Source organism: Tachysurus vachellii, chromosome 20 (assembly GCF_030014155.1).
Source record: "Tachysurus vachellii isolate PV-2020 chromosome 20, HZAU_Pvac_v1, whole genome shotgun sequence".
Classification (NCBI taxonomy): domain Eukaryota; kingdom Metazoa; phylum Chordata; class Actinopteri; order Siluriformes; family Bagridae; genus Tachysurus; species Tachysurus vachellii.
Genome location: NC_083479.1, coordinates 13,738,478 through 13,753,280, shown reverse-complemented (window position 1 = coordinate 13,753,280; position 14,803 = coordinate 13,738,478). Strand labels below are relative to the sequence as shown.

Below are 14,803 nucleotides of genomic sequence, written 5' to 3'. Positions count from 1 at the left end.
TTCAGCATGCGCTCACCTTGTAATAAACTTCCTCTTTTCTTTATCGGAATGATTCCGACTTTTGACTTTAAACCTCTCTTAATCAGGAAGGACAGCATGACTCTGTGGTTGTGTGTTTGTCAAAGCTGTATTTTCCGGATGGTAAATTTAATGTGAGGGTGTTTTCTGCTGAAGGAGGACAAACCTGATGTTCCCTTATTGCATCCTGCAGATGTGCAGCTCACACAGACACGCGCGCGCACACACGCCGCACACACACTCTCACACAGACACGCGCGCGCATACACGCCGCACACACACTCTCTCACACAGACACGCGCGCGCAGACACACACACACACACACACATAAGCGCGCGCTCGGTGGCAAGGTGCGTTCCTTTTGACGCAAATTCGACGCAGTGAATTGCCCGATTTCAGGAGTCTGAGTGTCGGACAGCGTTCACTCTGAATTTGCGTTGGTATTCAGCAGAAATCTGGCTTCGGGTGGATGTGTGCATCGTTCAATGAAACGATGCTGTCAGCCTCAGAGGAGGCGAGTGGATGACAAGGACTGCTGAAAATGTGTGGATAAGTCAAGATGGAGTGAAGAAACTTTCAGCTAAATGACAAATTCTTGCTCGAATTCAGTGTGTGGACTAAAGAAACAGTCAAACAGTCACTTCTGAGATTTATTTCTGCACCAAGTTGTGATTAATCGCCTGGTCGAGATGAGCAATACTCTGTCACCATGAAGCTTCTGCGATTCATTATTTTGTGCGGATTTCTGAACACTCAAATCAATGGTGAGTCTTTGGATTTACTTATTTATTTATTAAATACAATCTGTAGTTTCTTCCAAGTTGTACAAGACAGAGCTACAATCTCAATGCACTGCGCAGTCGGTTTTATAGGGACTGAGGCAGGTCTCCATCAAGGTTTACATGCTGTTTCACACTCACGTCTGTGGAAGCTACATTCAGACACTAGCACTGTATTTTATTTCATTACATCCAAATTCTAAGCTAATATTTCTGACACTTTATTAACATTTCATTTCTTAACCGTAGCCATAACATCCTATTTTATCTGACATTAAACTCTACAGCAAAGCCTGTCAAGTTTTTTATTTACAAGTTTTTGAGTGGCTCATGCTGATAAATTTCATATTAATTAGCTTTCACTGTCTGTCTTTTTCCCCATTAAATCTATACATAGGACAAGTGAGAACAGTGAGGTCTAAAATATCGAGCATAAGTATGGAAACTGTATCTTCTCATTCTTTATATAGATATCACAGCTCGAATTTAGCTACTAATATCGATTTTATCGCTTTCTTCTAAAGGTTACTGTGTGAGTATTATGCCCTGGATGGACTACAGGCTAGACTTGCAGACAAGGACAGTGTTACACTGTACAACCAGCATCACGGTATAACATGGTACAGTCTCAGAGAACTGTACTATTCCCCAGTCACTGGGGTGCTATCAAGGGAACATCTTCTGAAGTATAGTGAACAGCTGATAACTTTAACAAAATATACTTCATGTTACATCTAGAATGAATTTCTCGGTAACATAATTGTTTTTTTTTTGTTTTGTTTAGTTTTTTTGACCATATAGTACACAGTTATAGAAAGGATTTATTTATCGCACTATCCAGGGATGAGGTTCCCTTTTGAGTCTGGTTCTTCACAAGATTTCTTCCTCGTATCGCCTCAGGGAGTTTTTCCTCACCCCGCCATCATCTATGGCTAGCTCATTAGGGACACATGTATATCCTGAATTTCTGTGAATCTGCTTTGAGACAATGTTCAAAACGAATAAAATAGAACGGAATTGAATTTCTAATGTATTTTCTTCTTGGGTTGGTGCATGGGATGTACCTTTAAAGAGCTTTAATGGGCACATCAGTGGTCCTCAAGGTCTAATTAAAGACCATAAATTATTTATAAAGGTATAAAAATACTTAATAAAAGTACAAAAGCCTGATTCTTGATTGTACCACACCAGTGACATGAAAAAGTGCAGTTAATACTTTTATTTGCTAATTGTAGTGTATGCTTCCTAATGCTCACAGGCATTAAAATGGGATAACATTGTAGTGTAGTGTCATTGAAAGTATAAATAAATAATTAGATTAGGAAAGGGTTATTCATAGCTTTTGGTTTATTAAAACAATGTAGAATTACATCAGACTTCCCAGTTCAATCGTGGTCTTGGATTACTGTGTGGATTACTGTCTGTGTGGATTTTTACATTTTTTCCCCAGTGTCCATGTGTGAGTCCTTTAAGTCCAGCTTCTATCCAAAAACATGCCAGAGGGTGGATTGGCTTTTCTAGATTGCCCCTAGATGGGAATGTGTGTACATGGCATCCCATTCATGTATTTTCTGCTCACTCCCTGTGTACCCAGGAGATGCTATACATCCACAACGATCCAAAACAGTTACTAAAAATGAATGAATAAATGAATTAATGAATGAATTAATTTAATTTATGACTTTATGATTTTTAATACATATTATTTATTACCTTATTCTATTTATTACCACGTTTGCTCGCTAATGTTCAATTTATCGAATGCCATTATGTCGAAACTAGTAATTATCAGTGATAGCACTGAGTACTGGGCCATACACGATACTAAACCAATACTGACTTCCTCTTAATAATGCCTGGGTGCTTCTGCTGCCAAGTTATCCAAAAATATAATGTCTGACAGGCTTTAAGACAAGCTGTGAACTAAATTTAGGGCAAGAACCGCTTTGTCAGTTGGATTAATTTGTGTTAACAGCGTATCATTTGTCAGTGGATTAATTGGTAAAACACAGTTACGGTGCATAATGGTGCATTTGTATACTCTTACTTTCCTTGCTGTGTCGGTAACCTCAAAGGAACACCTTTTGTATTTTTAGTCTGTATCTTTTACTTAAAATTGGTAGAATTATAAGGAAAATTATGGTTGAATATACACTAAAAAATCTTCATAAAGATACACTACAGTATATCCAATTGTTCATCTGAAAGATACACATTAAATGTAGATTTGGTAAAAGAATACTTTTGTGTGTTCTTTTTTGAACTAGTAATGACTTTTGTTCACATCAAGAACTCTTTTGACTTTTGGCTACATCACTGTGCATGCTGAAAATGTGCCGAAATTATAATATTAATACTGTAACCATGTGTAGTCTCCCCTTCTTTGTACCCCAGTGTATATGGTGAGCTTGTTTCACTAAAAAATAAAAATGCATTAATTTCAGTTTTGTGTTGCCTTTAATTATACAGACTAAATATTGGTGAATATTTCACCACTAAATACAAACATTTGTGAGGCTTCATCTGATACACTTAAGTCACTATTATCAGTTAATATTTATGCCAGGACTTTGTGCCTCTCTGTTTACAATGTTCAGGACTGTGTCACTTCCTTGTCTTTGTAACACCATATTTAAGTAGTCTTGGTGAGATACACTGTGCTTGCTCTGTGCTTTTAAAATTGGTTTAATGTTATGATAACCAGCTAAATGGTAATAGATGGCAGTGCGACTCACCACTTCTACGGAGTTTCGGGTTCAGACATAATCCTTGGGAATGAGATAGCCTTTGCTATCTTTTTGATTCCACTAACCTGTTTAGAAACTCATTAAAAGATGCCTAAGGTGCTTTCCTGATTGACTCCTTAATATAATCCTGTTTGCCCATTTATTTGATTACCGCCCATCATGCTTTCTACATTATCTCATACCATATCATGATCTCCACACAGGCTGTAAGTACAGGATCGTGGCTGATTTGTTTTTGAATCTGAGACAGCAGTTAGCACTATAGATCCCCAGCTGTAAGGAGAGCACAGTGTCTGACTGCATGGATTTTTTTTTTTAATTCCTGAGCCTTCACTATTATCAATCTTGTCCCTAATGGGAAATGAGATGTAAGCTGTAGAGGGAATGAGGCAGTTGAAACTGCTCCCTCAGTCCACCAAATCCCATTCTCCATGGCCTAATGGTCGACGGTACAGTAACACTGAGTAAATAATCGGTATGGCTTTCATCTTTCTGTGTTGTAAGCTGCAGTCCCAGTGTCCAAATTGCATTCTAGCCTCACAGTGGATTTATTGAATTGACATCAGGAACATGGCACAACAGTGCCCTAAAACACTCAGCTAGTGAACTTGTTATAACCAACTCCTGCTGTTCCTGAATTTTCGAAAGACCATCAGTGCCAGGACACAGACTGAGCTCTGCTTGTGTTTGGACTTCCGAGGAAGAAATCTATACTTATAGCACAAACATGGCATGTATAGGAAGCCTGTCAAATATGACAAGGCGCTGAACCCCATCTGCCTCGCCATTTGCTTGCGGATTTCACACGATTCGAATAGACGTACTCATACATCTAGCATACACACAATGGCAGATACACTGAGTGTGAGTTACTGCATATGCTCTAAATCTTCAATCCTTGGCTGTCAATCTTGCATCTGCCACCATAACAGACCCACACACATGGTGCGCATGCCTTCATTTCTCACTTTTTCTTTCCCTTATCCTAAGGGAATGATCTAAATCTAGGGTATGCTTATAAATGAACGAAAAGGCCACCAGCTTGTCAGTAGCGTTGGCGGTTTTCTGTTTTCGTGGATGGAAGCTTATGAAATCTGGCCACTCATATGTACAGGAGCATTGAAGGGATTAATGAACCAACAGCAGTCCGAGCGAGCAGTTGATCATGTTTATGCAAGAAGCTCTGCGACTGAGCGATCCGATTCATCTAACTCGCTCTTTATGTTGGGAATTGCTTTGGTCAGACAGGCCTGCAGACAGTCAGTTAAGCAGACAGTCTAGAGAATGAGGTTTTGAAATTGAACTTGTGATGGAATTTCATATATTGAGGCTCTGGTGTTAAATCTTTAATGCAGTCTACTGCCACAGCATGTCAGGAGTGAGACGGTGGTTTTAGCTGTTATGTTGCACGAAATCTGTTCTCATTAGTGCGCTCATTAGCATATCGGTGCTGAGAGCTTTGACCCGGCATCTCCTATTTCAGTCAACTGATGTCTTCCAATCTAAAATACTATCCTTTTTACATATAGCAATATTTAATATAAATATTGTTCAGGTCTGATAGTGAACATGCCAAAGCAGAGAAATAGAGACGATATTAATGAAAAACACATGGACTAATCCAACAAGCACACATTCATTTATATGTAAATACGTTTTTCAGGAACCACAAACCTACACACTGTGTGTGTGTGTGTGTGTGTGTGTGTGTGTGTGTGTGTGTGTGTGTGTGTATGAGTGTGATTTTATGCATACACAGACTCCCAGTGTTTCCGGCCAGAGAGAGAACTGAGCATTTGAGTGAGCCTCTTAATAAAATAGCTGATTGAACTCCTTCACTCTTGTGGGAATATCATAAATATAACATGCACCTTGCACTCACCAGTCAGTCTCTCTAACTTAGACAATCCGGTCTTTTTTTTCTTTTTTTTTCGGCTTGTGATAGACACCTAGCCTGATTCTAGAGAGCATATCATATTTAGTATGAAAGCACACCATTTCTAAGCATGATCATAGATAGATAGATAGATAGATAGATAGATAGATAGATAGATAGATAGATAGATAGACAGATTACAAGAACAGTCCAATGAGTATTTCAGTGCATTTCACCCTGAATGACTTGCATATCTATATTTATAACTAATATGAAATATTCAGTGGTACCCAAAATGTATTTTGTAATTCAAATTCCCAGTTAACTTTTTTTGGTTTAAAGCAACCATTTGAAACCTTTGCCATGTTGGCCTACTTTCACATATCGGTTAATGCTTTCCTACATGATCCACAATGAATACCAGCTGATAGTTGCACCAGTGGGATTTAAACCCTTGTTTTATCTCTACCTTAAGAGAGTGCTGCAGCAGTGCTTTAGTCCTTTAGCCTGTTCGGGTCTCTCACCTCTTCATCTGTTTTAATGTTAATTGCTTTGAAAAGATTGTTTACCTCCTAAACGGCATTTGTAAGTATGCCCCAGACTTCACACAGGAGTAACACATGTACAGCACTAATTAATAAAATAGCACCTTTATTGCTAAGTGCATCATAGATATTTCAGTATAAACCCATTTAATGTGTTCCTTTCATCTTATTTTAATAAAGACTTCTAGTCTGTGAATGTAGGAGCAATGCTCTTTTAAATGATATATTTTATATGATTTCCTGTGTGATAAATGACCAATATACAATATATTGTACCTTCTCAATTAATACAATACAAACAATATTCAGGAACACAGCTATTCTCTCAACATGCCTGAAGGTCCTGATTTCTAGGACAATCACCTTTTAGTTTCATATTTACAAAGACATCACTTTAATTCAGTTTATTTTTCCTTGCTACTTTCGTACCAACGTGATCTAAATGAGCAGAATCTCAGTCATATAAAATGATTTTTATAAGCGAGTTTTCAAGATCAATTCAATATGAATTTTAGTGAGTTTTTTTTTCTGAACAACATTTTATTGGATTTTACACTACAAACGCATAATGTGACAACATTGATATGGCACCCCTCAGGGGACAGGGAGGAAAAATAAAGGGAAAGCGGGATGTCAAATATGATCTTTCACAGATTGTATAGCATCAGTAACAGTCCAGAGAGAAATTCAACTACCCTGAGCATGCTACTATACTGAGCATGCAGGAAGAGTGGAGAAAGAAATGCAGTCTTCAGTCAGATCTTTAACAAAATGACATCTTGTGGAGCAGATGATGGGGACAAATATGCTTTTTCTCTTCAAAATAATCCCAACAGTCTTGTTTTGTTATTCTCAGGATCTCGTCTCCGTCAGGAGGACTATCCCCCACGGATTGTGGAGCATCCGTCAGACCTGATCGTGTCGAAGGGTGAGCCGGCCACGCTGAACTGTAAGGCCGAGGGCCGTCCGGCACCCACTGTCGAGTGGTATAAAGACGGTGAGCGTGTGGAGACAGACAGGGACAACCCACGCTCGCACCGTATGCTCCTACCTAGTGGCTCACTCTTCTTCCTGCGCATCGTGCACGGCCGCCGCAGCAAACCCGACGATGGCAGTTACGTGTGTGTGGCCAGGAACTACCTGGGGGAAGCGGTCAGCCACAACGCTTCACTGGAAGTGGCCTGTGAGTAACTTCTCTGTTTGACTGATCTCAGTTTTTAGTTATTTAAAGGCACTTTGATCAATAATGGGTTTTGGTTGATAGCAGGACTAGTATGAAACAGTGCTACTTGTAATTGTACTTATAAAATATGCTGTGTGATCTAAAGTGACATGAAACATAAAAGGTGTACAAACCTCTCAACACACTCAGCACACAGCAGCAACTAACGCTGCATCAAATAATAGCTGGGAGAGAAAAAATGTCTAGAGAATGCTAGGTGAGGGAAAATGACAGCACAGCACAGCACAGTAGGTCAATCTTGAAAATATGTCCTTCAACAACCAGGTTTTCTGACACTGAAAAAAATGAAGCATACTTCCATGTGTACAGAAACACTCTCTCTTCTCTAAGATAACTATAGTAATGTAGTTAGCTGATGCACTTCATTTACAGTCTACCAGCTAATGCTAAGAAAATCAAACTTAGTAGCTTGTGTGCATAAACAGGGATGTGCACTGCATAACAGAATAAAATTAAAAACATAAAATGTTCCCGATTGAAGAAGGCAAGTATATTACTTATTTTTATATGAGTATCGCTCATAAGAAAAGAAAAAAATTGGGAAAAAATGGTGTGGATCCATCCGTAGGTTTTGTATTAGTCACAGACTATTGATAATGTTGATTTTTTTTTTACATATCATATTATAAACCACAGCCAGTGGCAGTGCAGAATGAGTATTTAGGTTGGGATTCTGTGCCAGGAGGCAGAAGTTTGTGAGTTCTAGACAGCCTCTTGAGTAAAACCCTCAAGTGCTCGACTGCACACTTGGATTGGATTAGACCTCCCTCTACAACTCGCTTTGGATAAAAAGCAAGTGCACAATGAACGCATATCAGAATGTAAGTTGGCACTTTGCCACTTTTCCCAAACACGAATGTAGTTTGCTTTTGAATTTCCAGCAGCTTTAACATTTTTCCAATTACTTCTATAACAGCTGGGTAATACATTTTTAATTTCATGGAGGGAGCTTATTACTGAAAGCCAAATTAAGATCAGCGGAATAGATTTTCTTGAACACAATTTCTTTTGTGTTTGTGTGTGTGTGTGCTAGTTTGTGTGTGTGTGCGCGCATGCGTGTAATGGCTTTAGGCAGTGTGAGAGCCGTTGGTCCTAACGGCCTGACACCGGCTTGATCTATAGAGTGTCATTACTCCCTGTATCCTAGGAACCTACTCGATGGAAAAGCCATGAAACATTGATGAGGTCTCTCTATTATTCTCTTATTTATTTTACCCTTCCGCATTCTCTTATTTTGCTTGAAAGAAGAAAAGAGGTGGCTGTTAAATGAGGCGTTTAATTTTTCAGAGCATCTGACTGTGGGCTGGAGTAGATTCTGATGTCAGCAGATCCAGTAGAGAGTCTATAAGAACAGTTCTGACTATCAAAGGAGAAGGACCTGGAATTATATGGAGGACTTAATAGTGTAATCACAATTCATGGAGGAATAAAATAAATGAGATTGGCACATCCGTAATAAGGATCGACTTAATATGTTTGATAATCATTTGATATCATTTGCAGGTTGGAGTTGAAATGGTTTTAGAAGAGAAGCCTGATACTTCACTTTGAACCCGAGCAACAACGCTTTAAACAGAATACTGTAGTAACGCGTAACTCTGAGTCTTACAGCTTAATTATACCATAGCACTGACAAATTCTGCGTTTTCTATAACAGCAGCTCTGACAGTGGTTTCAGCTCCAAGACAAATCACATGTTTATATTAATGAACTCTTTCGTACATTATCGTTGCTATAGTAACAGCTCATTCTCAGAGGCTTGTCTGGTTGATGTTCCACATGAACAGATTTAAAAAGCATACCATTCTTAACATAGTGAAGCTTTTTTTTATAAAGATACATTTATTTATCCTTTTTGGAAGTATCTCTGCTTTATAACAATTAGAGATAAAGACCGAACCTGAAGCAGGGAACAAGGGGAACTGTTTCTGGGTCTTTCCTCACTTGCTGTCTTTTCTGTGCTGAACAAAAAAAAGAGCTCAATGAAATGACTTCATTGAAATGAACGTGAACATTAGTTCCATGCGAATGAATTGAGTTACATTAACACAACTGATCACATGATTTGTGTTTTGTATACCGTGAATTAAATGGAAGCCAGCACGTTCTGACCAGAGCTTAAGATCAAATCCGGGTCACAGGCTTGGTGAAGAGGTTTTATCTGCCGTGTTTTCGTACACAGCATGATTTAATCAGGTTTATTTAATACTACAGATATTTCTTTTTGTCAGTACCAACATCCTCGCAAGGTTTTTATAACGTAATTATATTACAATAACACCACTTACTTTGTTCATTCTCAATCTTCAGAACTCAATCTAGTAATTAGAAACTTGTTTAAATTCAATTTAGTGTAAGCAATAAAATCATGATTTGATGAGAGTAATATCTTCTCTTAAATCTGACGGATCACATCTTCTGTGTTTGCCGTGTAAAGAAAAGAGAGAAAAAGAGGTTGATGGTGGATGAGGGAGTGACTGCTGACAAGTACAGCATTAAATCTAACTCTAAATGGATGAAATGTGTCATACAATAATATAATAAAATTGTCAGCATTGACAAAATTGGCATCTTATAATAGAAATAAACACTCCGGGACTTGGTATTATTTGTAAATAATTAACTTAAGGGTGGCAGGAAATCCTCTTTGCTCTGGGCTTCATCATACCAAGTTCCAGAGTGTTTAATTGGATAGAAATTTTGACTACACACAAATTGATCACTGATAGCACTTTATGACGACTGAAAGAAAGCAAAATTAAAATTTCCCCCAAAAGGCATCAAGTGAATAACTGAAGATGATTTCCTTTTTGATGTTAAGGTGAAATCACTGAGACACCTGAGACATTTGACAAAGAGAGAGCTACAGTGTTCAAATGTACAGTAAGTCACCTGGAAAGTGACAAAGTCAACATTCATTCATTCATCTTCTACCGCTTATCCGAACTACCTCGGGTCTCGGGTCACTATCTCAGGCGTCATCGGGCATCAAGGCAGGATACACCCTGGACGGAGTGCCAACCCATCGCGGGGCACACACTCATTCATTCACTCACGCAATCACACACTACGGACAATTTTCCAGAAATGCCAATCAACCTACCATGCATGTCTTTGGACCGGGGGAGGAAACTGGAGTACCCGGAGGAAACCCCCGAGGCACGGGGAGAACATGCAAACTCCACACACACAAGGTGGAGGCGGGAATCGAACCCCGACCCTGGAGGTGTGAGGCGAATGTGCTAACCACTAAGCCACCGTACCCCCACCAAGTCAACATAAAAATTTATAAATACTTATATAGGCTTATGTCATTTATCTCTTTCGAATGCTTCATTTACCTGGAAATTTCTACATCAGAAGAAATCCATGTAGAGTAAAGTATAGATGATTCATTTAGGTTCATATTCGTAGGTCAGTTAGGAATCATTTTCCACTTTCAAAATGAAATAATAACAAAAAGCATGTGGCAAATCTGATCTATTTCAGCAATATATAGGCCATTATAAAATAATGAGCAGTGACGGTATAACCAGATGCAAATGCAGTAACATGCATAATGTTAGCATGTTAAAATGCACACTGTAACCTTTATCTAAAATACATTTATTCCAAAAAAAATTTTTTTAAAGGGTTCAGTGAACCAAAATGTTGCATTTTTCCATATTAATGTTTCTGTTTATAATACATCTGAGTGCTAAAATTTCAAATTTCATCTTGCCTAGAGTATACGGTACATAGCTTTAGAACATTTATGATACTTAATGCTTAACACAAGATTAATGGGATTTACTCATGGAAATCTAAATGTTTGCATGTCTATTGATTAGAGTGCACAGCTTAATATAGCCATTATTTATATAACTGTCTCTTCTATCCAATGTGTTTCCATAGTGTGTGTGTGTGTGTGTGTGTGTGTGTGTGTGTGTGTGTGTGTGTGTGTGTGTGTGTGCGTGTGTGTCTGTGAGTAGCAGTACAGAACGACTCTGAATGTTGTATGTTGGCTAAGAGAAATGGACCAGAGAGTGACCTTTCTGTGCAGTGTGTGGGCGAGTGAGTGAGTGAGTGCGAGACTGAGAGAGAGAGAGAGAGAGAGAGAGAGAGAGAGAGAGAGAGAGAGAGAGAGAGAAGTGCCTAAGGCCACTGAAACTGAATTTCCCATCAGCTTCCTGCTGCTTTCTGCAGGGTGTCAGTATTTTATGCACTTTGAGCTTAGGCTCAATAAACAGCTCATGTACTGAATCTGTTATGAAGTTGCTGTACAGGTTTCAGGTTATTTGGCCTGGTACACTGTTTATGTTTAGAATGTATGGTTGAAGAAAAAACTTCTTTACAACCGGATTCTGATTTTATATATATATTTATATAGAGATATAGAAAGTTCAGTTTTAACATTTTTTTAAATTTGTTTTCCAGCTTCCTTGATCTCTTCTTTAAAAGGCCAGATAAGCAGAGAATAACAAACCCAACTCTTATACCATGATTTATACTTGCAAATATACTTCTTAAAATTGCTCAGATCCAAAAATTTGATACCACATGATACTACGTAACGTAAACCTATGTGACGTTAGCACCTTGATAAAAAAATAAAGCCAATCAGGAGGTACTTCACAATTAACGAACAAAGAGACGAAGACTCCAAAATGAAATATCATAAGGAGGAAAAACAGCATCTTTGTCTGTTTTTTTAAAAAATATTCCTGAGCATGGAGCAGTTATGCAGAGAAACTGTTGCACAGGAGAGCAGTTCAGTTCTGCGAGCACTGAGCACTGAGACGTTGTCCCTCGCCTGTCAGGGTATTCACATTGCTTATGGGTCAATGTGCAATTTACAGCACATTGCACTAATTTTTAATGACCACGCTCGCTGCTATAGCTCTACAGCACAGCCATTTCAATCTCTCTCTTAACAATCCTGTTTAAACTTTATAATATTTTAAATAACACAAGAGCACACGACAATTGATTAATACTATACACGCATTTCAGTATTAGTATTGGGATAAACGACTTCGATGCGTCCTTGTCGAAAATGATTTGACTGCTAATTAATTTGCAATTCCAATTCCGCTATATTTCTTCAACTGTCTGGATCCAAGCAAAAAAAAAACTCAAATACCAAGAGCCAAGCATCATATAATGACAATTTTTTCTATAAATAATACAATTCATGCATCTAATACGCTGGATACACAATGCAATCTACATTCACCTCCAGAATTATTGGCACCCCTCATGGAGTTTAGAGTAAGGTTAAGAGTCCAGGTTTCAAAGGGTGTTATTGCATTATATGTGTTATTGCAGTTTCTCATTTGCCTCTGGTTATAAGCTCAGGACTCAGAGCTTATTATTCTTTAATGACCTATTCGGTTGTGATTAATGGGATTTACCTTGCTGTTTGTTGTGCAAGGTTTGAGAAAGGTGATGAAAACTTTGTAAAATGAATGTAGCTTAAAAATAAATAAATATATAAACCCTGCACTGGAGCTCAAAACAAAAGCCGCTGTAGCTTTTTTTCACCCCAACCGTCCTAATGAAATGCCACATGAGTCTGGAATTGTAATAGGTCAGGAAAGATTTGAGAATCAGCGCCACAGATTCAGCCAATTATCCCCAGCTCTGCTTCTGATACACCACTGATTATCTGACCATTTGGCAATTAGCAGATCAGTAACAATGTGTCAAGTGAAGTCAAGAGTGACCAGCTATCATCACTTGTAGCTGACAAACCCAATACCCCAGAGGACCAGCCCTCCAACAAGGCGTCACATATTTGCATATCTATACATAATTACTTCATGTGGAATAGTTAAATAATATCCACACATGGAGAACATCGTGGCCTTTTGTTGGAACGAAAGAGCCCGAAGAGCAACAATACAAAAGTTCTGTTAGTTCTGTTAGTGGAAAGTTTTGAACTTTGGGTTGGAATCACACTTCCATGTGATAATTTATTCCCTCTTTAACTAACTAATGTAAACAGTTGTGTTGCATAGCAGAGACTAACACTTGCAATTTTATTCGAATAATCTGAATAGACTTTACAAAATACGAATAGTTTTATAATGTATAGCTAACACTTAAGAATGAGGTATGATTAATTTCTCTATGATGATTTAGCATTTTTAGTATAACAGGAAAAAATACTTTTAAAATTCATTTAAAAATACAAAAAAATAGCAAAATTAATCATTATTTACGAAATTCAGATTTGATTATACTAAATTTGGAGTTACAGAGGTTTATAAACAAGATATTCTTTAAAACGTTTTCTAAAATGTTTAGGATATGGTTACTATGGTCTGTTTAAGTTTTTTTTTACTGGTTTTTGATTGAGCGTTTAGTTGCAGGGTTGGTGAACAATAGATTTGAAAGGGGTTGGCTGGTGTACGCTTGATTGGAGATTGAAAATGAAAACTCACTGTCTTCTTTATAATTGGTTGGTTTTGCTTCATTTCATAAGGTAACAGACGGTATCATTGTCTGGTTAGGAAAGGAGGAGTTTATCGTCTCTTATATACTGTATCTATCTAATGATTCGATTTTTATTCCTATGAAACTTATGCATTGTTTAGAAAATAAATCTAACAGACAAGGATTGGAGATTGTTTAGTCAATGGTTTACTTGCATATTGAAGGTTAAGTCTGTGTTATGATTTTATAGGGTAGTCCTTGATTATGATGGGATACTTTCCTTACTCCATTGCTTCTCATCGCTTTTGTGTCTGGTTTGGGCATGTCAGAAAACCAGGGTGTCTTCAGTGATGAAATCACAAACTCAAACGCGAGGATAGCTAAAGCTCGATTTATTACATAAAACATAACAAAAAACACAAAACGGAAAACATGACGACGACGACGACGACGACTAAAAGAAACTCAAGGCTAACCAAACCCCAAAGACAAAAATAATGACGCTGGAATTAAAAGGTAGACAATTAGACGCATGAGGACAGGTGTGCTGATGCGGGAAGGAATCAGACAGGGGTGGGGAAGACACGTGAACACAAAAAGTAAACAAAAAAACATGGTACAAAGTAAAAGGTCCGGGCATGATCCTGACAGCGTGATCTCTGAGTCCTGTCTCCCTAAGGACTCAGATCACACTACAGCAAAATCTATTCACTCGTGAAGAAGACACGGACTGCTCTGAAAACCCTTCGGCTGTGAAAGCCGCTACTGGTGACATTACTACACGTAACATTACTTCTTACACGTAACATTACTACTTCTACAGCTACTCCTAACATATTCTTATCTCGATCTAATGTATAGAGGAACATACCACTGCATATTTACATATGTAAATAATGTAAATTTAAATTAGATACATTAGATAAGTTTTTATAAAAATTGGAAAAGTTGTTCTCAAATATATGTTTCTAAGAAAAGAGATTTAGGGGATTTGATTTTGGTTTTGATTTTCAATACAGTTTCATCTAGAAGTTTTCTTTTGCGTTCATTTCTATTTTTTTTTAACACGACAATTTTATTGACAAATATTGCCAACAACTTTCGAGTGAAAAATAGAATCATTGAAATATTTACATAATCTAACTACGTAATCTACATAAACTAGCTTTAGCTTTAA

At 37.8% G+C, this 14,803-nt stretch overlaps 1 protein-coding gene across 1 annotated transcript in view; it reads left to right on the top strand.

Annotated features, from left to right (window-relative positions):
- The first annotated feature begins 361 nt into the window (after positions 1-361).
- LOC132863482 (roundabout homolog 2-like) overlaps positions 362-14,803 on the top strand; it is a 130,450-nt gene continuing 116,008 nt past the window's right edge. Inside the window, exons 1-2 of the mRNA XM_060896313.1 lie at positions 362-783; positions 6,823-7,149. Of these exons, the coding sequence (XP_060752296.1) occupies positions 729-783; positions 6,823-7,149 (382 nt within the window). The 5' untranslated portion in view covers positions 362-728. The remainder of the gene's footprint in view (positions 784-6,822; positions 7,150-14,803) is intronic.